Here is a 25,612-nt window from a genome sequence, read left to right on the forward strand (position 1 = left end):
CATACGCTTCCAACGTAACCCGGAAGCATTCGTATTATTTTGAACCGCGCCAAAACCGGTTCGAACTGCCTTCGTTTCCTTTTGATCTAGGCTAGGTCTGGATTCGTCATTGTGACAAGTTTCCTTCAATGTAAGTAACGTTCTCAATCGTACCCTCATCTTAAACATCAGTTTGGTTTGTTGTGTTAGTTCTTGAGAATTATTTTCATGAACTTGTCTGTGATAGAATATTTAAAAGATTGTCCATACTGGAGAATACAGTTTGATTTTATGATGTCGAATGGACAAAGAACCATTTATCGATAAGGAATTAGCGGGACTTGTGCCAAAAACCCTTTCTCCTTTACAACCTACGTTATAAGTCTCAGTGTAGGCTTACTTTTAGGCCTAGGTGTAGTACTTTTTCAGCGGACTTGTAGATACATGGATTATTAAAGTGTACGTGAGGTCTGGAACTTGCAGTCTAGATCTATGCTAGGCCTAGTCCTAGCTAGACAAGAGAGGCTAATCTGACTAGAAATAGGCCAAGATGTTACCTCTAGTCTCTAGCCTCTAGATCACCCGCGGTGAGAATAGAGGTGGCCTATGGAGAAACAAAGAGTACACCTCTGCCGTGATACTGTGTGTCGTGAGAGGTGACTGCAAAGGTCTGGTCGCCCGAAAAGTGCCAGTTTGCGGAGGGCCAACTAGGCTACCCAACCCTGTAAAAAATAGTCTAGATCTCTAGATCTAGATTATCTAGATCTAGTAAGTTACAGAAACACGGACAAACAGTTTTTTATTTTTCGATCTTGGGAGACAGAGGAACTGCATCAGCAGGAACAATAAAGGACAGCGAACAAAGCCGAAAGGACTCTTCTGACCCGGAACCTTCTCTGTCGAACAAGTACAAATCTCTCCGGATTGCATCATAGAATGTTCGCACTTTGTATGAAGCAGGAAAGAGTTTTCAAAGACACTGCACTTACTAGGAGTCAGCGAAACACTCTGGATACAGCCTGGGCGCTTTTTCGGTAGTTCCCACCCCCCTTATTTGATAGAGCCTGACCTACATCTAGATCTCTATACGTTTGATTCGCGGCAAGCTAAGATGTCAAACCTAACAACTGCAAAACATTAAATTGTGGTAAAATTCAGGGGGGCATGCCCCCCTGAAACCCCCACCTTGTTTTTATTAGGTCAGGGGGGCAAGCCCCCCTGAAACCCCCCCTACTCTTGGGGCCAAAACCGGCGAATAACAAATGCGGGGTGGGAACTACCGAAAAAGCGCCACAGCCTGGACAGAAGCAGCTCAGCTCGGGTGAACAAGTATTGTAATCTGGGAGGGAAGACAAGTACCATGCGAAAGGAGTGGGAATCATTTTGAATAAGTATGCACAGAAATCACTTACACAGGATGGGAACCACACTGGGAAAGAATCATCCTGGTTTCATTCACTATAAGGAGCAAGAGTATCAACATGAAATATAGTCCAAGTCTACACCCCAACAAATGATGCTTTGGATGAAGACAAGGATGCCTTTTACAGCCAGCTCCAGGGGGTCATCGACAAACTACCAAGGAAGGATGTCAATGTCCTAATGGGAGATGCCAGTGCCAAGATTGGTCGCGACAACGTGGGGTATGAAAGAATTATGGGACAAATGAATGAAAACAGTAAGCGATTCGCAAATCATGTATCTTTTTTCTCTACAGATAGTACAGACATGGCACAGACAGACCAGGACGTTCCCTCTTTCAAAGTAAGTTGTCCCAGATCATTGCGTGTATGGATGGCTGTACTGCATGAGTCCAAATTAGCAAAGAGAGTCAATAGAGTACAGTGGCGTAGCTGCCAAACAGTAACCTGTTACACTACTCAGAAATGTATTCAGTATGTTTTTAGGTCAGTCAGTCTTGAGTACGTACATATACTTTATAGTATACGTAGCCTACTTTAAAAAAATGTAGATTGTATGTTTTTTCCATTGGCTATTAAGTTCACAAACTTTTGAGCAGATTTAGGTTCAATCGTACGTGTGTTTTTTCTAGTTTGCCATATGGAAGTGGCTTTTCTCAGGGGTGAGAATAGCCTGTGACTCGCTATTCTCACCCCCTCAGGTGTGCTAGATATAAGAAGACCTATGGCTATAGCTTATAGCAGACACACACAGAACAGTACACAAAGAATAACTTATAAGGTTGTGGAGATCAGTTTTAGATTTAGTTTATTTAATGGGCTGGGTTTTAGGCCATTTCACACCATGAACAGCAGACAACAATGAGAAAAAAAAAAGAAAAAAAACTAGCTACACTAACAGTAGATATAGATTCTAGATTTATGGTATGCAAGATAGAAATGTCAAGAGAGAATCACTGATACCAACCGGTCCTCACCCAACCACATGCGGTAAGCCACCTAGGGCCTATGTGATTTTATCGGCCCGCGAGAGGTCTGGGGAGAGTCCTTGCCTCATGCCCACACTGGGGGGTGGGGGGTGAGAATACCGCATCATGAGCTATTCTCACCAGAAAATGCCTACAGGTAGCCTTGCCATATAATATATGAATTCTAAATTAGTTGTGGTTTTTTTCCTCAGTTGGTCTTGGTGGGTGATGGGGGTGTTGGCAAGACCACATTTGTCAAGCGTCACAAAACTGGAGAATTTGAAAAGAAATATGTTGGTGAGTTGTGTCCTTCAGCTTTATGAATTTTGGCAGAAATAAAATTGTGCATATTTTCATTATCCTGTGAAAAGTTTTGGTTCCAGAAGTCTTCGCAGATGTCTGCACAAGTGGTGTGTTACATACATCTGTATGGTTTGTATTCTGTGCTGTTCATGGTAAACCAATAAAGGCTGATTTAAACCAGGGGATGGCAGCCTTGGCTTTCTTGTGCAAGCAATTGTTGTTTTGAATTATTATATTTTCTTTGAAATGAGGTGTCAGTTGCTCTTGGTGCATACCACACACACTCATGTTTTAAAACGGTGCTTGCCGATCAGGGTGGCATCTCCTACTGTTTGATGGTTGTTCAGGATGCCCTAGTAAGGACAGGTATTGTTTAATGCCTTGTGTAATGGAAATTGTATATCAGCATGTTGGTGGGTGGTTGGCGGGTGCTCTGGTGTGGTTTGCTTCTTCTTTCCTATCAAACATCTATCGTCCTTATCTCCCCTTCTTCTTTTTTATGTTTGTTACTCTCTTGTAACACCTCTAATCTTCTGGTGCTCATATGACCTTCTGCAGTTGCAAGCGCCGTAAAACCCTCTACTAGAACTAAAAATCAGTATGTTGGTTGGTGGGTGGCACGAAAATTTTTGCGTCTTTACACTGCACTCATGGGGTGGCGATCAGCAAAGGTGTGATATGGCAACAAAACATATTTGCACTTGTTATAGTTTCTTCTCTGAATGGTTTGTATGACCTCAGATCAAAAATCGGTTTGCCTACAACAACTGGAGTAAAAAAAATCTGAAGAATTTCCAGTGCACTTAGCATGAGCTTTGCTTTACACTTACGCCATGAGAATTCGGGTGCGCTCTGTCAGTCTTTAGTTCCTATTCCTTTTTTTTAAAAATGAATATGCGATCATCACGTTCAATTTTCTCTATGTTGTGAGAATTTCGTAATAGTTTGGGTATTTTTGCAGAGATACCGGTATAGTAAGTTACTCATGTAGCCCATATTTTCATCTTGGACGTGGGAATGCACTGCGTAGGTGGACAGTGATAAAGGTGACAAAAGTGAGTGCTGGCTATGAGAGGGCGCTTTGCGGAAAGGGACGAGGTAAGCTGCAGTGGTCAGCTTCTGTTTTATTTCTCTTTCAGCCACACTGGGAGTAGAAGTACATCCTCTTGTTTTTCACACTAGCAGAGGACTGATCAAATTCAATGTGTGGGACACAGCAGGTCAAGAAAAATTTGGTGGACTCAGAGATGGTTATTATATTCAAGGTGAGTGAAAACAATTATGATTGAAATTGCCACTCCTTGACAAGAGAAAAGGTGTTGTCTTAACCCTCTGCGTGCACATCATCACGACCAGGTCGTGATGACTCATTCCTCCCTTCCGTGCGCATTGGAACCACCGGTCATGATCCAACTTGAGTGTAGAAACTATACCGCTGGCATGGTAATAGCCATTTTGTAAACTGCTGGTGACTACAGCCCACCGGTGCAATGTTTATTAGTGCCGCTGGCCGTGCATTTCGCAGTCGGGGATCGGTTGGGAGTTTTTTATAGGCAATTTTCTGGGATATTGTTTAGTTTTCAAAATGTTGGATTCGTCGGCTGATATAGACTCAGATTTTTACCCAACATTTTTCTGGAATCGGACCACTGTGATAGGGAGTAAGAAGGATTAGGTCCTCAAATAAAAGATTTAGATCTACGTGTGAATGATGGGGATATCATGTCGTAGACCTAGATCAGAGAGGGTTTACAGTAATAGAGAGGTGACACTCGTGGCGGCGCTCCATAACAACAGTGCATTGTTTCGCGTATCGCCCGGCGATGCTCAGGGATGCTGTCATGTCATGATAAAGTGTAGTACTGTCTGTAGTTAGTTCACTAGGTTACTAGGCCTTTAAAGAAAGGAGGCCTGTGAATTCTATCGCATATTTTAGGCTACTCCCCTGCCTCCCTCGGCCATAAATAGTAAGACTTGTTTTTAGCTTAAGTTGACATAGGCACCTACATTCTAATTAACAAATAGACGCAGATTTCTTTTTTCTTCGTCTCTATAGATCTGGGGGGGAAAATCCCCATAATTAAAGGAATAATCAGTTTAATTTTCAGCAAATCTACTCGTTCTCCAGTGTCCCTCTGTCATCTCTCTCCCTCTCTGTCTGTCTGTCTTTTTCTCTCTCCCTCTCTTTTTCTCTCTCCCTGTCTCTTTTTCTCTCTCCCCCCTCTCTCTCTCTGTCTACCTGTCTGTCTGTCTCTTTCTTTCTTTCTTTCTTTCTCTTTTTCACCCCCTCTCGCCCTGTCTATCAGCGTCTGACTGTCTGTTGGTTTTCTCTGTCTGTCTGTCTCTCTTCTTCTCCCCCTTCTCTCGCTCTGTCTAATGAAGCCTTCCTGAGGATTTTATTGTTTTTGTGTTTCTTTTCTGTATTCTATTGCCAGTTGAGTGATGTGTGGTTTGTGGTTTTATTTGTATAAATAAGGAATTTACGAGTATTTCTGATAACCCCCCTGATATCACGAAAGTCTCAAAATTACTCTGCTTCTGAGGCAAAATAATGCACCTTTCCAAGGGTTAATGTACACAGTGTTCTCTTTTTTACCACACACTGTTACTTAATATTCATTTCCCATTGGTTTTCTGTGCTTATGTGATGTGTTTTTGGCAAAATAGCCTTTCAAATATTTTTCCAATTTTCAGGGGAGATAACCCAATAATTAAAAATTATTGTTTTGCCTCTAACTTGGCTATCTTTCTGTGAATTTTCATAAAAACCTGTACATTAGTACATTTTAAACTAGCTTTTCATATTACAAGGAGCTCAGGAAAGTTTTGTGCTTAGTTTGACAATTACAGAATACTATACTTAATTTTTTATTTTAAATGCAGGGTTATGTAACAAATTGAGTAATCTGGGTATAAATCTTAGGTTTCCAGCTTTTTTTCTTCCTATGTAAGCTGTTTGGGTGTTCTTCGGTGGATTGTGAATATTTTTGTGTTATATTTGTGTAGTTTATGTGATTTACAGAGAGATTTCAGTAAGCTTCTTCATTTAGTGAGAATCGGGGGGAGTTAACTTTGAAGGTCTCTTACGCTCACTGCGATGAGCTGACGCTCATAAAATATGCATTTCTAGTATCCTGAAATGTTAAGCTTTCAAAAAGTATATCATATGTCATACACTTCATATTTGGTCAATTTTGGGAAATGCTGAGCACCCAAATTGTGAAACCTGCCTTATGCCTCAACGTACAACACTGAAATTAACAAATAAAAAAGATGATAGGTTGAAGAAGACATTGTGAGAAGTACGTAAAAAAAAAAAAGATATACTCTTTTAATATAAAGGCTTGAACTTACCTTATTTTCAACTCCTTGTAACTCCGAACACACACAACTGATCCCGAAGTGGAAAACGCCATAATACGCACCTTTCTTTTCTCTAAAATTTGATAGGCGGAAGTAATCCATAAATTGAAAAGAACACTATAAACAAAACAAATAGGTACCCCCCCTGACGGGGCCCGATTTCTCACAAAAAACGCGGCGGCCGCCGGCTAACGAAAATCTCAGGCCGCGTGGGCCAATGTCCAAGTGCCTAACAATAGTCTCTGCCTAAGCTTTGTTTCCTTAAAAATTTGGTGGCATTAAGTGCGATACTTTCTGAGCTGTAACGGGGTAGGTCTCCCCTGCTTTGCAATAGAATATTTTATTATTTTGATTTGGTGCTTCCACTCTCCCGTATTTTTGCGGAAACCCGTTCTTTCTGCCAGTTCCGTACTTGTTCCTCCGCCATTATCAACGTCCTCCGTAAAAAGCTGCGACAGTGTAGGACTACCGAAATTCCGTGGCAAAAGATTCGCTCTCGTATCGTCTAGTACTAGTATAAGTTACGGATATTTTCAGTAATTCTCTCGGCAATAAGTTAATGTTATAGAAACCTGCCAGATTGCGCATTTCCTGCAATCGGTCATTATTCCTCTATACAGGGCTGCCTAAATCTACCGATTTTTCCGGTAGATACTGATTTTGGACATGTTCTACCGCCATACCGATAAGGTGTCAAAACTAACGGATTTTCTATGGGTGCTGAAAGAATAAAAAGAAAAAAATCTGCAGTGTGTCCAAAAACTTCCGTTCTTTGTTTTTACGGAAATCCGTACCTTCCGAAAGTTTCGTACTTGCCGCATCATCGTATAAACTCCATGTGTTAAGAGAAAGAGATCAGCACCTGCTTCTGTAACTTTTCATATATTTACAGCAACTCTCGGCATTAATTTGTATTGGAAACTGCCAGATTTCGCATTTCGTACACTCGACCATTATCTGTCTGTGCTGTTCGGTTGGCCATAGTTTTTCACGTGGATATCGGCTAAAATCTTGTCTACTCATGATAGATAATCTTCCTCCTTCCTTTCATTCATTCTTTCTTTCTGTCTATCTTCGGGTTTTTCTGCAGCTGGAAAATCTGCATACAATTCATGTATCTAGAAAACAAATGTGAATGTAGAAAGAAAATCGGCATCGAAGCAAAACATTCTAATATGTCTTGGTCTAGAGAATTGGTCAGTACCAAATGAGGAGTCTATGCAGGGGGGCTGCTGGAATTATTACCCAAGAATCTGGGGGGGGAATCGCTGAGACCCGAGAAAATGCACAAAGTCCTCAAAACCAAATCTGAAAAGGCTACTGAGTTCATATTTTACCGGTTGCGTTTGTGATATTACGTTCGGCTTTCCCCAGTCCGAGCGAGAGTACGTTCCACGCGAACAAGCGGCTATTGTGGCAAGCGGATGTGTAGGTGTAATACTGAGACTCCGTCTGGATAATAATAAAAATCTACTTTCACTTTCATTACCGCTCAGAATTGTCCGATGATAGTTTGTTGACGTTAGATTTACAGTTAATAAAAATTTGTATCATGCAGTTTGTGCATAAAGAACACTGTCGCCGTACAAATTAAATCGATATTCTCACTGATGTCACTATAATGACCCCCCCCAAAAAAGAAGAAAACAAGCGTCCTCCGATTTCCAGGTTGTCGGGCCCGTCATTGTGACCGGTCAGTGAACCTGTGAGAGTTCGTGAGTAAGGGACCGGCCGGTGGTTGTTGGGGAAAGCCTAATCAAAGTTTATTCAAAGTAGGAGCGTTGCAAGGCGTCGGAATTGAAGAGAGGTGTTTGACTCAATAAAGTCTACGGCAGCAGGAAAAGGCCGCAGTGCAAGAAACTGATGCTAAAATAAAAACGATAAGTGGAAGTGGTTATGACATTTGACAATCGAGTGCGTAAGGAACATCAGAGCACAGGGTTGATGATTACATGAGGTTGGTGTTCCCTGATTTGTCAGTGATGACAAATTGAATAGTGGCAATGAGGAAATGCTATTTTTAACCCTCGGAAAGCTCTATGTTGGATGCCTATGCATCATGGTTGCTTGTTGCTGATTAAAAACTTTTACTGTGATTTAGCATTTTGAAGAAAAAAAATCAATACTTAATCCATGATTATGCAGTGATTCACTGATTGCCAGGTTTTCAGCATCACTACATCCCATGCTCTCACAGTCTTTCCAGCTCCGGCTCTCAGTACACGCTCTCTTTTATTTTCTCGTTTTGCTGTGCCGTAAGGTTTTATAAATATATTTTGTCTTGAATGCTTTTTAAAATCCATGATTGCTGAAAACACACGTGGTTTTGGCAGTTGATGTTTAATCACCCTGCACTCAATTCCAGATTCAATACTGAATGATAGGTGCCTTGAACGATAGTCCATAAATCATTTTTTTTAAAACAAAAAACTCCCCTCATTTCATACACACCGTTATCTTAACTTGTGCACACCGAAACACCCCCTTCACCTCCCCACATATATAAACACAAGCGAGAACACGCATGCACAAACAAGTTTTCAAAATATAATCACCCAATATCACGGAAAGCAAGCACGTTCAGTGAGGCAACGATCATCTTTTTTTTTCTTCTTTGTCTTTGTACTACCTGATTTTGGGGCCAAACTACCTGAAAATGACCCTGAATCTACCTGAAATGGGAACTTTGAGGTAGGCAGCCCTGCGCTATGCCCCATGCATTCATTGTGGGTTGGTCAGCGGTTCATTTTTACCTTTGGATTGATCAAAATCTGGCGAACTTTTTGAGCCAATTTCCTCCTTTCTATCATTCACTCATTCCGTATGTCCGTCTTCGGATTTTTGCCCTCTGATCTAATTCCTTATTCTTTGTCTCTGGTTAGGGAAGTGAAGGGATTCTATTACAGCTTGGTGCTAAAAATGGTTCATTATTAGATAGTTGTTTGGGACACGTGCTGAGCAAATATCCCAAGTATGCATGGGACCAGGTATCAGTGAGTTGAGCTTTCCTAAATTTGAGAATGTATTTATTTGAAAGCTAATGAGCCCGTGATGATTACATGTGTCTGATTTCATACTGAAGCAGTTCATGTCCCTCTAATCTGAGGCTAAATTGTGCTGTATTAGTGTGCATATATATATTTTCCTGTCTTTATTATTTTTTATTTTGCTTCGTAAAAGGAATAGTCTGGCACCAAAAAAAATTGAAATCACGAATAGCTCATACCATTTTCCATTTCCAACAAATATCTCTTTAATTTTTTTGCTTATGGTTTTAATCCAAATCATGTATGCTTCAGAACACATGGTCAATCCCTGGCGAGTTCTGGCTGTGCAGTGAAATGATTTTTTGTGTATCTCAGGTCAGTGTGCCATCATTATGTTTGACGTTACGTCCCGTGTCACCTACAAGAATGTACCCAACTGGCACAGAGATCTGGTCAGAGTGTGTGAGAACATCCCAATCGTTCTATGTGGAAACAAAGTCGACATCAAAGACAGAAAAGTCAAAGCCAAGACAATTGTCTTTCACAGGAAAAAGAATCTTCAGGTATATATAAACAGTTGATTGAATATTGGTTTTAATTAACGGCATGGTTTGTTTGTTTTTTAACATGGTTTGTTTGTTTTTTAATCAAAAGTTTTATAGGCATGATACAGTGGAATTCGGATTCAACGAGATGAGATAGATTCCCCGTTTTGTTGTTTTTTTTCTTCTTTAGACCTGCATGTTTGCCGACAATCGCGACCCCGACCCGCGAACCGGCCGATGCTATCGCTAGGCCCACCTGTATTAGTCAATGTTCGAAGTGCGAGGCCTGGCCGTGTGCCAGCGACCCCTTTTTCTCCAAGAAATAGGCGAGCTATGACAAATATTAATATTGTCTCAAAACTCACCGAAAACCGCCACATTTTTACGTATAAACGACTTCATAACTCAAAAAGTAGGATAGCTATGACAAATCTGAAAGCAGGACTAGATTCTGCACTAGTAAATGTACTAAGTTGCCAAGTTTAATTTAAATACTCCGAGAACTCACCAAAGAACGTCCCATATTTTGGGGTTTTTCAATATAAAAGTGTACCAAAAATTAATTGATTTAAAAATTCGTAACTTTTTTGTTTATTGATGGATTTCAAAAATTCAAAAAGTTCCATGCTCTGTGGAGATAGAGCTACAAAATGCAGCTATTTGCAAACACTTTCTGACAAAAAAGGTTTTTCGTGGTCATTGCTAAGTTGGGCGTTGAATGTCACAGATACTAACGCGTTAGTCTTTTTTTCCCTTGGCAACTGATCATTTTTACAATGAATAAGCTAGTTTTGACGTAGATCTGCGTAATGAGATGTGCGCAGGTCTACGGAATTCTAAAGTTGCCGTATGCTGGGCTCTACACAGCAACACAACTGTTAGGTAAACAATCGAGATGACACAGGTGTGTGCATTTGAACGAATCAGTCTCTTTTTTTACACGGCTCATAATATGCAGGCATTTCAGGGACTACTTGTGACTTCTCTTTATACATTACTTGCTCAGTTGCCTGTAATTATCTACACAAAACCTCATGTTTGCTATAACGAACACTCGCATTCAACGAAATTTTAGGCCAGGCTCTGCGACCTAGTTGAATCCGAGTTCCACTGTATTTTATGCTTCCAATCTTTGGTATTTTTTACAGAAATCTGTACATTCCAAAAGTTTCACACTTATCGCCGGTCATGTTAGCTCCATCTGTTTAAAAATATCCCAAAACAGATGGTTTAAACCTCCTGTTATTCTGTAGCAAAGGATCTGTGCTTTCCTTTGTTGGATATGTTTTAGAAACTTGCTAGATTGCAGTGTGAAATTTCTAAAATGTGATCCACAAATAAGCGATAGCCTTCTTGTGGAATCCTTTGTGGTCCAAAATCGATAAGAGTTGGCTCCAGCCGCCATTTGGGCATTATTCAAGAATAATTCCTATCAAACTGAAAATGTTTAATGTGTCCCGCGCGCTCATATGACCTTGTGCAGTTGCGAGCGCCATAAAACACTTACCGAAACAAACATCTGTTCAGCTTTTGCTGGATACTCTTTTGTGAGGCTGGTATTTCTTTTCCTGTTTGGCTTTTTCAAAGGTGTCTACTTGGTTTATTTCTGTGATTGATATTGTCTAGTTACCCACTGTAGTTAGGTTGACAGAACATGTCCGCTTAAAGGAGCTTCTATTGTCTTTGTTGATTAAAAGCAGAGTGAATTAGCCAAAAGGATGATGATGACCACTTTATTTGTGCTGCTGAATTTTTAACATTTTCTCTTTGGTTTTCCCCCAGTACTACGACATCAGCGCTAAGAGCAACTACAACTTTGAGAAACCTTTCTTGTGGCTGGCCCGCAAACTTGTCGGAGACCCCAACCTGGAATTCATTGAGATGCCTGCCCTTGTACCACCAGAAGTGCAAATGGACGCTGCCTTGGCCCGCAAATACGAGGAAGAATTCAGAGTGAGTTTCTGTGTATCTTTAGCAATATCAGTCACTTTCTGCACGTCAGCCCGGAAATTTGGCTGAAACAGCATAATTTTTGGGGCATTTCTAAGTTTAATTTTACGGGAATACATCAATAAAACTTTGGTGACCAATTAGAAAAAAGGCGTAACCTAATAACCTGGGGCTCGCCCCTAAGATCTTGCTTTGTGGTTCTACTTTCGGCTGTTGTTTTTATCGATCCAGCTACATCTAGGCTCTTGCCGTTTTGTCCAATGTAGTGATAAGTGCAGGTTTGTTGTAATATTCCATAGAGTGTTATCAATGTTGGATCTCAGAGAGAGAAGTGTAGCTCTGATGTAATTTAGGGCTAAGAACCCGCATTTCAGACCATAATTTACAGATCAAAAAGTCGGGCGGGCACAGCTACAACTTCACTCCTGACGAGATCAAATTGAACTGCGAACTCTTCCCTGATTATTACAGCAGTTGTGTCTATTCTTGAATTTGTGAGTCAGACTGAATTTTAATTGGTGTGGTCACAACATAATGGTGAGTAACAACAAAGGCGGGGGAGCTTAGTCAGTGATCAGAAGCTATAAATATTGGAACGGTAAAGAGGAGGGGTAACTGGATACGTGTAGATCTTGAGATTCATGATGGGATATAATAATGGGATATAATAAGTCTAAATGGCTTGCCTCATGCCATAGTGATTAGTTATCAGAGTTGACCACTCTTTGCTCGCAATTTGTCATATACCCACCCAGGGTGGGTCAGTTCATTTTAGAGTGGAGGGAGACCATTTTACCGGTTGCGGGCCTTAACATGGGTTACAGTAGTTTCTTACCTTAGTGCTTCAGGTAAGATTCTGCACTTTCCTTGCTCCTAAGCACTGGGATCTTAGGCAGAAACTTTAATCATGAATTCAGAGATGCCAACCAGTGCGGTTTTACATATGTTAGTACGATTTTTTGCCGAAAATACGCGAATATGACTTTTCATGAAAAAATACGCATCCTGGAATTAGAAAAATATGAGATTCAGCTTGGGCGAGTGATCCTAATTATCTCAAGTCCCATCTTTTGTCAAAATAATCTCAGTATCGCAAAACTGGAATATTTGAAAACCAAGTCCGATAAGGTCAGTAAGTTCAATTTTCGCGGTCGCGATTGTGATATTATATTCATTCACCCTTTCCCCATCCGAGAGTACGTTTCACTTTCACGCGGACAGGCGGTAGGCGGAAGTGTATGTGACACCGAGGCTCGATCGGGAAAATCAAGATCTACTTTCGCTTTCGTTATCACAGAGAAGTTTGCCAGCGGACGCAACATTTGTGACATGCAGGTTGTGCAGTATAAACACTGTATCGCCGTGTGAATAAAATTTAATCAATACTCGGACTCGTCTATGTGCTAACACTTGTGGGAAGAAAAGAAAATACAAGCGTCGTATGATTTTTAGATTATCTGGCTCGCCATCGTGACCGGTCAGTGACCGTGTGAGCAAAGACCGTCTTAGGTGGGAGTAACGGCGTGGCGAAGTATAGGACTATGGAATAGGGGAGGGGATTATTGATTTAAAGATGCACTGCTGGGGGGGGGGGGGGGGGTGAACGCAACACCAGAGGACAAAAACTTTGAAGCAATTTCAGTATTTTGATTAGAGCTCTCTGCAAAGCGCGCGTTGGTGCAGGCAGTGTGCGGAATTGGGACCCGTCATACTTTGCAAGTCTGTGTTATTGAAATAAAGTGTTCGCGTTTCATTGGATGAGATAGGGGGTAGATCTAGTAAATTATAACTACAGTGTATGTTGTAGCTTTCTGTTCAAGACTGGCAGATTTTCAGTGTCACTTCATCTTGCCCTCCCACAGTTGTAACAACTCTCACACTGCGTAGGTCTACTTGAGCCACTCAAGTTATTGCTCTTCTCTGAGTGTGAGCAATAATTTTAGTCTGTCAGTTCATAACATGAATCATGACACCCAGACTGGTTCTTGATTGTCGAAATTCTTGTTCTAGGCCCTTCTGAACGCTCAAAGCAGGATTATTTTTTTATATAATGAGACGAAAATATTATAATAGACTGAAATACTTAAGTCAAACAAGACCCCAGTACGACACTGAACACTGACATGTTGTTGACTGGATACATGTTTTTGGTTTTTTTTGTACACGTGTGTGCTCCCTTTTTTGAGCTGGTGAGCTAGTAATTTTTTTTCAGGAAATATTGCTGGACACCCTGAACATTTTACTATTACTAGTTGGTCGGTTTACACATTTTCCCCTGAAAATATACATTTTTATATTTCCCAATAATTATTTCAGTTTTCTGTGGTTGGCATCTCTGTGAATTGCTCTTATTACAGTGGAACTCTGATTCAACTAGGTTGGCGGACCTGGCCTAAAATTTTAAATTTAGTTGAATCCTAGTGTCCTTTTTAGCAAACATGGGGTTATTGTGTAGATTATTATTACAGACACTGAGCAAGTATAAAGGGAAGTAACAAGTGGTGCCTGAAATGCCTGCATATTATGAGCTGTGCAAAAAAAGACAGATTAGTTCAAATGCACACCTGTGTCATCTCGATTGTTTGTCAAAAAGTTGTGTTGCTGTTTAGAACCTAGCATACAGCAACTTTTGATTCCATAGACCAGCCCACAATTCATTACATAGATCTACGTCAAGACTAGCTTATCGTTGTAATAACGATCATTGGGGGGGGGGGGGGGGTTGTATCCGCGACGTTCCACGGCTGGCGCGTGGGCGCCCTGGACACACAGTCACATGTGTGCCGGCCGCCCATCCTATCCCGACTCATTAGAGAAGACACATGTGCGTGTGTTTATATGAAAGGCCACTGATTGGTCGCATGCAGTCGGCTAAGTTAATAATGGTTCACAATGCAGGTGCAATGGATGGTTTCTTGCAGTTCTCAGTGCCAAGAAAGTACCGACCAAAGGTTTCGCCAGTACCGATCTGCTCTACTGCAGGGGCTGTTCACCCAGGAAGCGACCTCGTTGAATCCGAGCTTGCTGATTTAAATGTTTGTTGTATTTGGGGGTTTTTTAAATTGATTTTATAAACACTGAAACGAGGAATCCATCTCTTTTCGTTGAGTCCGAGTTCCACTGTATGTCTCTATAATCTTCATTTTTTTCTTCTTTTGGTTTCGATGTTTGTTCACCACTATCATGGCATTCAGAAACGTTGCGTGGTGATTCAGAAGTTGTAAAACAGGGTGTCCCAAAAGGTTTGAGCTGAAAATCGTATTGCACAGGATTTGACATTTTTGCTTCTTTCTTTTTTTTTACCCAAAGGAAATTGGCACACCGCGCCCCTTCTTTCTATTGTCTGCTTGTCAGTTATTCTTTTTCTTCCACAAGATGTCTTTTTTTGGGGTCTCTTGTTTTACAGTTTTATATTTTTGTTGTTTTCAGGCAGCACAAGAGACAGCTTTGCCAGATGACGAAGATGAAATTTAGACTGCAGCAATGATGGGGGACATTTTATTTGGTTTTTTAGAAACTTTTCATTCTCTACAGACATTGTTTTTTTTTTTTTTTTATAAACCTTGTACAGTAGCACTCATTGTCTTCAGTTGTATTGGTTAATAGAGACTGTTTTGCTCTTTGGTTTTAGTCTGTGAAATTGGAAGCTGGAAGCCTGTGAATGTTTGCTACAATATGTAGGTTTCCCATGTCTAGGACGAGAAACTGAGCAATATTTTGATGAACAACTCTTCTGTTAATGTCACTGTTTTTCTCCCCTTTGTTTGTGAATAACCAGTTGTTCCCTGGGGATGAGGGTGCAGCACTGTGCTATTTATTTTTACACTTTCTTTTGTGTCCATGTCCAGGGGAACTGCAGGGGACTGGCACGTTGATCACAGTGTGCTTCATTGTCATGGAGTGTGTGACAAAGAAGCACACTCAACTTTCTCAAGTATAGATTACTGCAGTACATTTTCTCACATGACCACTAGTGCATTGCTTTCTTACCACATCATCGGGGGTTGGGGACACTGCTTATCATGGATGCCGCTTGAGCGTCCTGACATTTCCAAAACATTTGATCAATCTGTCGATGTTGTACTCATGCCATTGAATAAACATTTGAAACTTTTACAGTTGTTGTTTAGTCATTTGCATTATATTGATCTAGGTGTTTGTTGGCTGGGCTGAATAAATAAGGCTGTCTCTTGTTTTTTTTTTGGGGGGGAGCCAAAAATCTTGTTTGTTGGTTGACATTGAATGGAACTTTCCTCTGTCGAACCAGTCATTTTATAACAGAATCCCTTATACAGTGGAATCCTGTTATAACGAGAGGGAGGGGACCGAAGCAAAATGTTCGTTATAGCAGGATTCTTGCTATAAGTATAAGGGATCCAGTAATAAATTCAAGGGAAACTGTAAAGTATGCCTAGTCTTTGAGTTTGGTGTTCTGTTTTCCCTTTTGCTATCTCCCCTGATGATGATTTTGTTTCAACATGACTTCTAGGTCTTACTTGATCAAAAATCGAATCGGGTTTGTTTCTCTAGCGCTAGATCTGGCAATGTAGACTGACAGCTCGGCGTTGGCGGTCAGAAAGAAAGGGCTCTGGGCTAACTCGCCTGCTGTGTTTCCCCCACCCCACCCCACCCTGTGGGGCATTCTGTCTGCTTGCGCACGTCACACAATCGCTCCATCCATCACATTGCTGTGACCTCCATCCCCGCATCGGAGAAGTGAGAGGCATGGCAGGCCTTGATAATCTAAACTGGCCTATCACGCGATGCGTTCTGCTTGTCTGTGAGTGACACACACACACACACACACCCCCCCTACTCAGTTGTTCCGGCCTTCATTGTTGACACACATGGGCTCTCCTGTTCTTGGTTTCGCAAGATCAGCAACAAGTTTCTCAACTGGCGAGGTCTTGCATTATGTATAATTGGCCTATGCCATGTGCACAGCAGCAGCAATATTCCGCTATTACCAACTCACAAGTGTGTCTGTTAGCGCTATAGCAGTACATGTATTTTGTTTACAAAGGTAAAGAGGAGAAAAAAACTGGGTTTTAGAATACAGTGGAATCCTGTTATAACGAGAGGGAGGGGACCGGTGCGAAATGTCTGTTATAGCAGGATTCTCGTAATTCCAGTAATAAATTCAAAGGAAATAATAAAGTAGGCCTGCTTGGCGATCAGAAAGAAGGGGCTCTGGCTCTAGGCTAACTCGCCCGCTGTGTTGTCCCCCACCCCACCACACCCTGTGGTGCGTTGCGTCTGCTCGCGTCATCACACATTCACTCCATCCATCACAGCATTGTGACCTCTCCATACCGCACGAGAGAAGTGAGAAGCACGCTCCTTTTTGCGTGGCGTGCAACACAAATCTCACAGTTCGGCACATCCTAATGGAATGTGTCGACTTTAATTATGTCCGTGATAAATATTTTAAATGTAAAGATATTAAAACCCTTTTTGACTTTATAGAGCCTAGAAGAATTTTAAGTTTTATAAAAGAAATTGGACTGTTTAATAGAATGTGAAAATATATAGTTGTCGGTGTATATATATACACATACACTGAAATTTGTATTGTATACAAATGTAAATAAGCCTTTTCCATTATATTTACAAAAAATGTTTATAAATGTTTGTTCGTCTTTTTAGCATAAATAGAAATAGTGTGATCGTTTGCGGTTGCGAGCTCCGAAAGACTGTTTATTAAAAACACGTCTGATTTTGTAGCGGTGAAACCTGATGGCGCTTAAATGACCAAAATTGTGTCGATAGTGCCGTAAAACATCTACCCAATCAATCAAATCAAAGCATCCCACACCCTCCCTCCTCAGTTGCTCCGACCTTCAATGTTGGTTCGTGTGGGCTCTCCCATTCTTTGTTTCGCTGGATCACCGACAACTTTCTCAACTGGCAAGGTTTTATAATAGATCTAATGTTTAATTGGTCTGTGCGCTGTGCACAGTACCTAATTAGTATTTCGTTAGGTAGACCCTGGGGTCCACCTTAATAAACCTAACTATTTCACTACGTTGACCCCGGGGTCCACCAATCCTTAATCAAACCTAGATCTACTGATTTCACTACGTTGACCCCGGGTCCACCCATCCTTATTAAACCAAGATCTACTTATAATTTCACTAAGTTGACCACGGGCTCCGCCAGTCCTACTATAAAATAAACTGAGATCTACTTATTTCACTATGTTGACCCCGGGGTCCACCGATCCTTAGTTAAACCTAGATCTACTTATTTCACTACGCTGACTCCGGGGTTCACATCCTAAAACCTAGCATTTTGTTCGGTAGACCCCGGGGTCCACCTATCCTTTTGGGGCTAGATAGACCCCGTGGTCCGCGCCTATCCACTTCCTTGATAATAACTGAAAAACATGCCAGTTGTCTTGAATAGAGAAGAAAAATGTTTTTAAAAAAGATAGTAAGGTAGACTATAATTTGTCCAAAAAATTGCAAGTTCAAGTGAAGATCATAAGATAATTTTGTTATTTTCTGGTCATCTTTTCACGGTTTATAAAATGTTCCACTTCCAGTGGGCCATCTACTAGATCTATGTCTCTGAAGAACATTTTGCTTGACTATTACTATTAGCTTTTTTCATGTACTTGAAAGCATAGAGAATATAATAGTTTCACAAATGTATGCACAATAACTTGAAAAAGAAAGATACGGTCATTGTTGTTGTTTTTTAACAGAATCCGTTTTACGTTGAGAAAAGCGCTAAAAACAAGTTAAACAATATTAAGAATGCCCATAATATTAGGAATCCGAAATTACTACCTTGATCTAGTTGGCTTACTCTTTAAGTTTAATAACCATGAGCTGTTTAAGAAAAAAAAGAGAATGATAGGATTTGTCTAAATATGACCATTAGTATTAGCACTATAGTATAAAGATATTGCCCATTTTGTCCAATTATCCTTGCATGTAAAATCACCCTGAACTGCACCTCAATAAGCACAAAAAAAGAATATTTCTGTGACTTTGTATAAATTATAAAGGTGTTTTGTAGTAGGTACCACAAGCGAAAAATTTTTGAACAATATTGACGTTTAAACCTCATGGGTTCAAATCTACTCTATGAAACAAGAACATTAAAAAAAGAATTATGAAAATCCATCAATAAACAATCGAGATATGGTATTTCAAAGTTTTATTTTTAAACGAAACCTTTTCAACTGCGACTTTCACCCATGTTTGAGGTGTTATAAAATACAAAGTGCATGGTCAAATCAATGAAAACTTTGTTTTTCCCAGAGCTGTCAACACAAATATTGATATCTCTAAATCAAAGCATGTTAGAATGACTGGTTTCCAAGATATAGGCCTTCAAAAATTGAGAAAAAAAATGCTAAAATTTGTCATTAAGAGCTCAGAACCCTATTTTAACCTCTTCCAAATTAGTCAAAATTGCCCCCTCATTAGTGAAAATCACACAATCATTACAAATACGTGCATAGACTTGGCTGAATTTTTTTCAGACCTCTCTGACCATAAGTAACTTTTCTGGACTCCTCTGAAGTGGGCTTCGGTGCAAAAAACGCCTCTTGGAAAAAAATTAGGGGAACTCTGGTAGGCCTACATCCTAGGACAAAAAGCATCACAACAAGTGAACAAATTAAGCTACAGGGCTAAATCATACATCAAATTAAAGCTCAATGCAAGCTCTACGGGGCCAAATAAAAATTGTTTACTAAAACCTCTCATAACACTCCATAATAGGGCCCTAATGCCCAAAAACCTGCCATTATTGAGTGAAAATTATAACGTCTGCCGACTGGAAAAAAATTCATATAAAATCAACAAATTGTGCTACAAGGTTGCATTATATATCAAATTAAAGCTCTTTTCGGGCTCTGTACAGTGAATTAGTTTATAGAAAGATAAAAAACCTTCCAAACATTTCAGAATATGGACAATGATGTGAAAAAAGTCATCAATATTGGTTCAGAAAATAAAGATTTCTGCTCAGGGGGTTTAAAAATTGGAATTATATCAACATACTGTTCTCTACCGAGGTTCATCTTGTAAAATATATATCTAGTTCTTAGATTTATTTATCATTTTAGCTGAGAAAGAAACCAGTGTCTGGGGAAACGAGAGGGAGGGGACCGGTGCGAAATGTCCGTTATAGCAGGATTCTCGTTACAAGGGATTCAATAATAAATTCAAGGGAAATGGTAAAGTAGGCCTAATCTATGAGTTTGGCGCTCTGTTTATTTCTTTTTGTATCTCCCCTGATGATGATTTGTTGAACATGATCTCTAGGTCTTACTTGATCAGTAATCACGTTTCTTTCTCTAGCACTAGCAATGTTGACAGCTCGGCGTTGGCGTTCAGAAAGAAGGGGGTCTGGCTCTAGGCTAACTCGCCCGCTGTGTTGTCCCCTTCCCCTGTGGTGCGTTGCGTGTGCTTGCGCACGTCACACATTCACTCAATCTATCACAGCATTGTGACTTCTCCATCCCGCACCAGAGAAGTGAGAGGCACGGTATGCCTAGATAATCTAGACTGGGCTGGCCTATCACGCGATGCGTTCTGCTTGTCTGCGCATGCCACTCACTCCCCACTCATTCGCTCCTGCCTTCATTGTTGATTCGCGTGGGCTCTCCCATTCTTAATTTCGCTGGATCACCAACAACTTTTTCAACTGGCAAGGTTTTATAATATGTAATTGGTCTGTGTGTTGTGCACAGCAGCAGCAATATTCCGTTAAAACCGACTCGCGTGACGGTCTGATGGCGCAATAGCAGTATATTATTTACAAAGATAAAGAAGGAGAAAAAACGGGGTTTTAGAATTGTGTCTTTATAACAGACTTCTCGTTGTTTCAGGACTCGTTATAAGTGGACTCCACTGTGGTGTTTTTTGCAGTTAACTGGCACCGAGCAAGTAATGTACAGTGGAACCATATATAACAGGCCCCGCAATAACAGGGATCCGGTAATAACAGGGATTTTTTAATCCCCGTTTTTTTCCTACTCTTTGTCTCTATTAAAAGTTATCGGCAATAACAGGGCCTCATCGGAGCCCAACCTGTTATAGCAGGGACAAAGGCTCGTTAACAATGTGTAAAAAGTAAGAGAGAGAGAGGACGACCGGTCGGCCTGGATCTAAGCCTATTTCTTTCATTATGGTCACCAACGATGTCAAGCGCAAGAGAAAATGCCTTTCAATTGACCAAAAATACGAAATAATCCAGACTGCTGACAAAAAGCAAGCTCCACTGGCAGAGATTTGTCGTCAGTTCGACATTCCACAAGGGTCGATTCACACCATTATCAAGGATAGAGAGACGATAGTGGCAGCATACTCCAATGGAAAGTTTGCTCTGGATCGAAAGGAAATGAGACTACCCGATGCTGATGTGGTTTAAGGAGGCAAGGAGAAAGTTGGTGTCAAAACCCCTGTTCGTGGGTACATGTGGCTAAGGAAACTACCCATGAATAAGTAGGCCCTACAGCTAGATTAGTTCACAAATACTCACTTTCCTTGCATTTCGGATTTAACAGGGATCGGATATAACAGGACGTTTTCACTACTCCCACCATCCCTGTTATATATGGTTTCCACTGTATGATGTTATACAGGTTGTAGTTGTACAAATTATGTACCACCGTGATTGCGGGGGAGGGAGGGGCGACAGCTGGCTGCGCCTTGGTGCTTATCCAGATGTTCTAATCAGTGGCTTGATACATGTATTATGTATAGTCTTCTTACTCTTGACGTGACCTTGGTCTGACATCGTGTCCCCCTGAGATGGCGAGACTTGTAACGGCAACATAACTGAACGAAAAGTCGGTACTTGGCGCTTGATCTACTGCAAATCTCTCTGTGTGTTTCTTTTCAGGGGGCTCTCGTGGTCTTGCAGTACAGTGTTTGCCTCTCATTCAATAAGTCCCGGGTTTGAACCCTGATAGATCCAGCAACAAAAGGATTTTTACACTAAAATTTTCTACTTTCACCCCTTGTCCCCCTGTTTTGTCATCTGCTTTCATCTCCGATTTCGCCGAGTACGGTAAATTTGATGAGGAAGAATAACAATATTTTAATTAATGTTAGACGATAAATTCGCGAACCAGGTGTCAATTTCGACAAATTGCAGGTAGGGCAGGCCTACGTGTGAACAGTCATGTACGAGTACAATGTATCACAATTTCATATAATATAATAATATTATAATAACACCGTGAGTAATTTCAATGAGCACAGAACGGCTTGAAATTGAAACCGGTTTTTCTTAAAACAGGTTGGTTTTGCACTATCATTCCGAAAAGAGAGAATTACTCATATTATCTATTGAGAAAGCGCATCGGCTGCGCCGCGGAACAGCGACTGCGCCGCGGAACAGCGACTGCTGGCGTCATTTTACCGTGGAACAGCGACCGGGGAACAGCGACTAGTATTTTACTATGTTTCTTTGTTACTGTTGAACTTGGTGTAATCGCCTACAGTATCGAATACAATTAGACCAAATTAATTACATTTCGTCTCGATTTTCAGTAAGCTTAACTAGAGCTCAGTCAAATCTCCCGCCTATCCGTTCATAAGGAGGAACAAGAAAGAGAGAAGTTGATCGCAGCGTAAAGCAATAAGGAGCTGTCGCAGGGAGAGTTTTAAAGAAAATTTTCTTTTATAATGAAATGCTCTCAGCTCAGTAGCAAGTTTGAAAACATTCTCCTTTTGTTTTTATCTCTTTGCATTGTCCTCTTCAAGTGGATGTCATTATTTTCAGTTTAGATGCTGCGATTGCAATTTTCGATTTTATCTTTGTTTTCCGATTTGCTATTGTTTCTCCATGATTGGTTTATCATACTCCTATACGATCATACTCTTACTCACATGATCACACACACACATACACACACACACAAACACACATACAAACACACACACAAACACACACACACACACACGTTATAGTTATAGACCCTCCTGACACACGCGCGCACACACACACACACATACATATATATACAAACATACATACAATCATACACAAACACATACACACAAATACACACACACACACACACACACACACACACACACACATACAATCACCGATTTATAATTGGTGTTATTTTATCAAACATACGTATGTACGTGTGTGTATCAATAAAGTACTAATACAATGAAAATAAATCACCAAACAGATAAACAAACAAACACGCACACGGATTTATGATGGGAGTCGTTTTATAAAGCATACATGTACGGGTGTGTATCAATAGTGTAGAAATGGAGAGACAAAAAAAGAAAACAGAAACAAACAGCAACCAAACAAATAGCAACACACCGGCACACAAATTTCTACTTGGTGTCATTTCATAGAACATAGAAATACAATATTATGTACATGTGTGTATTGAGATTCGGTTTTTAAAAAATCCCTGGAACATCCTTAAACAGAACAATCAGGACCAAACATACGGGGCTCTCGTGGTCTAGAGGTACGCGTTCGCTTCACATTCAATAGGTTCCAGGTTCGAAACCAGACAGCGACGGAAACATTACATTTTTTTCTCTAAAATGTTCTCTTTTTAACTCGTATCCCTTTCTCTAGACATGTTCTGTCGTCTGCTTTCATCTCCACTTTCTCGCTCTAACCCGGCCCACCCCTGCCAGTGGGCTCCTCTCTCCTTTGCTCCTGACTATTTCTACAAGTACTGCTTCTCCTTGCTCCTTCTTACTACTGTCTTTCAGCCACACATCCCTGATATTAGGGTAGGAGTGACCGAACATTTGGCTTTCTCGAAAGGGCAAAAAATCTCTGAGGTCCCATGTGCAAGCTGCGCACTTTAAGTTTAAGCTGTCTTGGTGGTTCTAAAATCGATAAGAGTAGGCTTCGGCCTCCACAAAGGCAAAATTCAAAATTGATTCATACCAAAACCTCACAATACTCTAGTCAGTATACAAACATAAAGAGTACCGTTGAAATCTGGACATGGCTGCCTGAAAGCAAGGGGCCCTACGAAGTATGAAAAGCGGTCACCTACGTAAAAATCAATTGTACTGCAGGTTGAAGAACCAGCGGTCGACTTCCCCTTAGGTCTAAAGAAGAAGAAGAAGAATGAGAAGAAGAAGAAGGAGGAGGAAGAACAAGAAGAACAAGAACAAGAAGAATCCTGAGCATGATGAGGTTCTTGGTGCCAAGCGTGAGCTTGACCTTGTGTATACTCTTAAACGGGTAACAGTGACCCCGAATTTAGACCAAACAATGCGGTAATTGTTTACTTTCTCGCGTTTAATTCTGGGGGAGGACTTCGGTATCGAGCCACCACTCTGAACTCTATGAGAATAGTATACTCACTCAATGGCCATCAAAATCATTACAGAAGGCCTTTGAAGACATTGCCGTGGTTTACGTATTCTTAACTCCAGCGCAAAGTTTTGAATGTCCAGTCGGGGAAGCTTAGATTTCTGTCTAGATCTAGATCTAGGGCGCGGCTGGAATTAAACGCGAGAAAGTAAACAATTGCTAACAATACTTCCTCCTCTGTAGAATCAACAACAGATGGCAGTATTTATCGTTTTCTCAATGGGCATAGATGAAAAGCATCTTTCGTTGGTGACAGAACATGATGAGTAAATGGAGTACGATCTTTTTATAAATGTTTTTGCATGGAGTACGTGCCATGGGGAAAGGCTGAGCGTTATGTAGCGTTTAGAGTAAATAAGAGCTCAACTGAAAAAGAAGAGTTGGATTTCTTACACCCAGTCACCAGATGTAAGGTGAGTACCTACATGTTTTACCGTACAGTGGCGTCCAAAAGAAACTTGAAAATGTAATCACCCAATCACCGTGTTAAAGCCTTGCACTACCTACTCATGCAGTATGCCAATTTAAAGCTAAATAAATCCTGCATTATCTGACACAATAATATTTCACTTATGTTCAGAGATGCTCGGGATATGGGCTTTTAAAATAATTGACCTTAAAATCTCTGGCTTGGCGAAGTCAAAGAAACGTAAAAGTGTGTTCGCGCGTGTATTGAGGTTCATCAACGTTGGTGGAATGGATATATGTATTGAATATCAAATGAAAAGAAAGTATCATTGCTCTGCAAAGAACAGCATCCTCTGAAGTACATTTTCAAACAAGTTAGAAAACAGACTACTTACAAATACCATGCTGAAGTTAGACTTAACATTGCATGTGTTCATTAGTATGATTTTGTTTTTGTTTAGGAGCTATTGGTCTTCTTGTAGAGCTCAAACTTTTTAGCACATAGTTGTGTAAGTTAGATTTTGGACTAATCATCTGTAAGTGAGAAGCAGAGGCCATGACACTGCCATTTTTGTGGGTGGTCTGGGACGGAATAAACAAAATCGTCCGTATGTGAATCATCAGATGGCTTGCTCTAGCTGACTACATCGCGCAAGTGTTGGAATGTCATGTCTTACCCTTATTTCCCTCATGGTGTCATTCAAGTAGACATCTCCATTCATGACAAATCACTTTCTCATTGGGCCAATATTATCACGAGACTATTCTTGGAAAACTATACCTTATCAACTTTGGAGTAGTCACCAGTAAATAGCCCGATATGAATCCTACAGGTATGTGACTTCCCATGAAACAGCTGCAGAAGAAAATTGACGTTGATCCCAATTAAAAGGCATGTCACGGGTCTGGAAAACCCGATTTTGGGTGAAAAAATCGATTTTTAACTTTCTCCAATTTTGGGTACCTGAATATCTAAAGAATCGAGAACGCTTGATATTTCATTATAAAAAAGTCAAGAATTCTCATTTATAGGCTTTTTCCGGAGGGCACCCTTGTCAAAAGTTGGCGCGTTTTCTTCAGATTGGCCCATAATTTGACCGTGACAACTACACCGTGTTCCCCCGAATGACCCTATCCTGTTTAGTATCGTTGTTCTCCCAAGCTCCTCTTCTTCTTTCAAATCCCTAAACAATCAGGACGATCAAGATCTGTGTATTTTTGGCAGTTGAGCAACCATGTGCAGAACGGAGGACTCCTCTTCTAGTAAATTTTGAGTCGTCTCTGACAAAACGAATCCCCGTTTCTAAAAATAATAATATGACGTCAATACTCCGTTGCAGAAAGCCGCGCGACAT

General features: G+C 40.7%; 1 protein-coding gene across 1 annotated transcript; it reads left to right on the top strand.

Moving 5' to 3' along the window:
• The first annotated feature begins 14 nt into the window (after positions 1–14).
• Positions 15–15,630, top strand: LOC101845454 (GTP-binding nuclear protein Ran). Its single transcript, XM_005093906.3, has 7 exons — positions 15–130; positions 1,697–1,743; positions 2,581–2,665; positions 3,811–3,936; positions 9,397–9,584; positions 11,349–11,519; positions 14,946–15,630. The coding sequence occupies exons 2-7, from the start codon at positions 1,708–1,710 to the stop codon at positions 14,988–14,990; spliced, it is 651 nt and encodes a 216-aa protein (XP_005093963.1). The 5' UTR covers positions 15–130; positions 1,697–1,707; the 3' UTR covers positions 14,991–15,630.
• The last annotated feature ends 9,982 nt before the right edge of the window (positions 15,631–25,612 follow it).

This window comes from Aplysia californica, unplaced genomic scaffold, assembly GCF_000002075.1.
Source record: "Aplysia californica isolate F4 #8 unplaced genomic scaffold, AplCal3.0 scaffold00072, whole genome shotgun sequence".
NCBI classification, from domain to species: domain Eukaryota; kingdom Metazoa; phylum Mollusca; class Gastropoda; order Aplysiida; family Aplysiidae; genus Aplysia; species Aplysia californica.

Coding starts and splice junctions, on each gene's coding strand:
- LOC101845454 (XM_005093906.3), top strand. CDS start 1,708: ATGGCACAGACAGACCAGGACGTTCCCTCTTTCAAA. Junction 3,937..9,396: donor AGATGGTTATTATATTCAAG/GTGAGTGAAAAC, acceptor TGTGTATCTCAG/GTCAGTGTGCCATCATTATG. Junction 11,520..14,945: donor AATACGAGGAAGAATTCAGA/GTGAGTTTCTGT, acceptor TGTTGTTTTCAG/GCAGCACAAGAGACAGCTTT.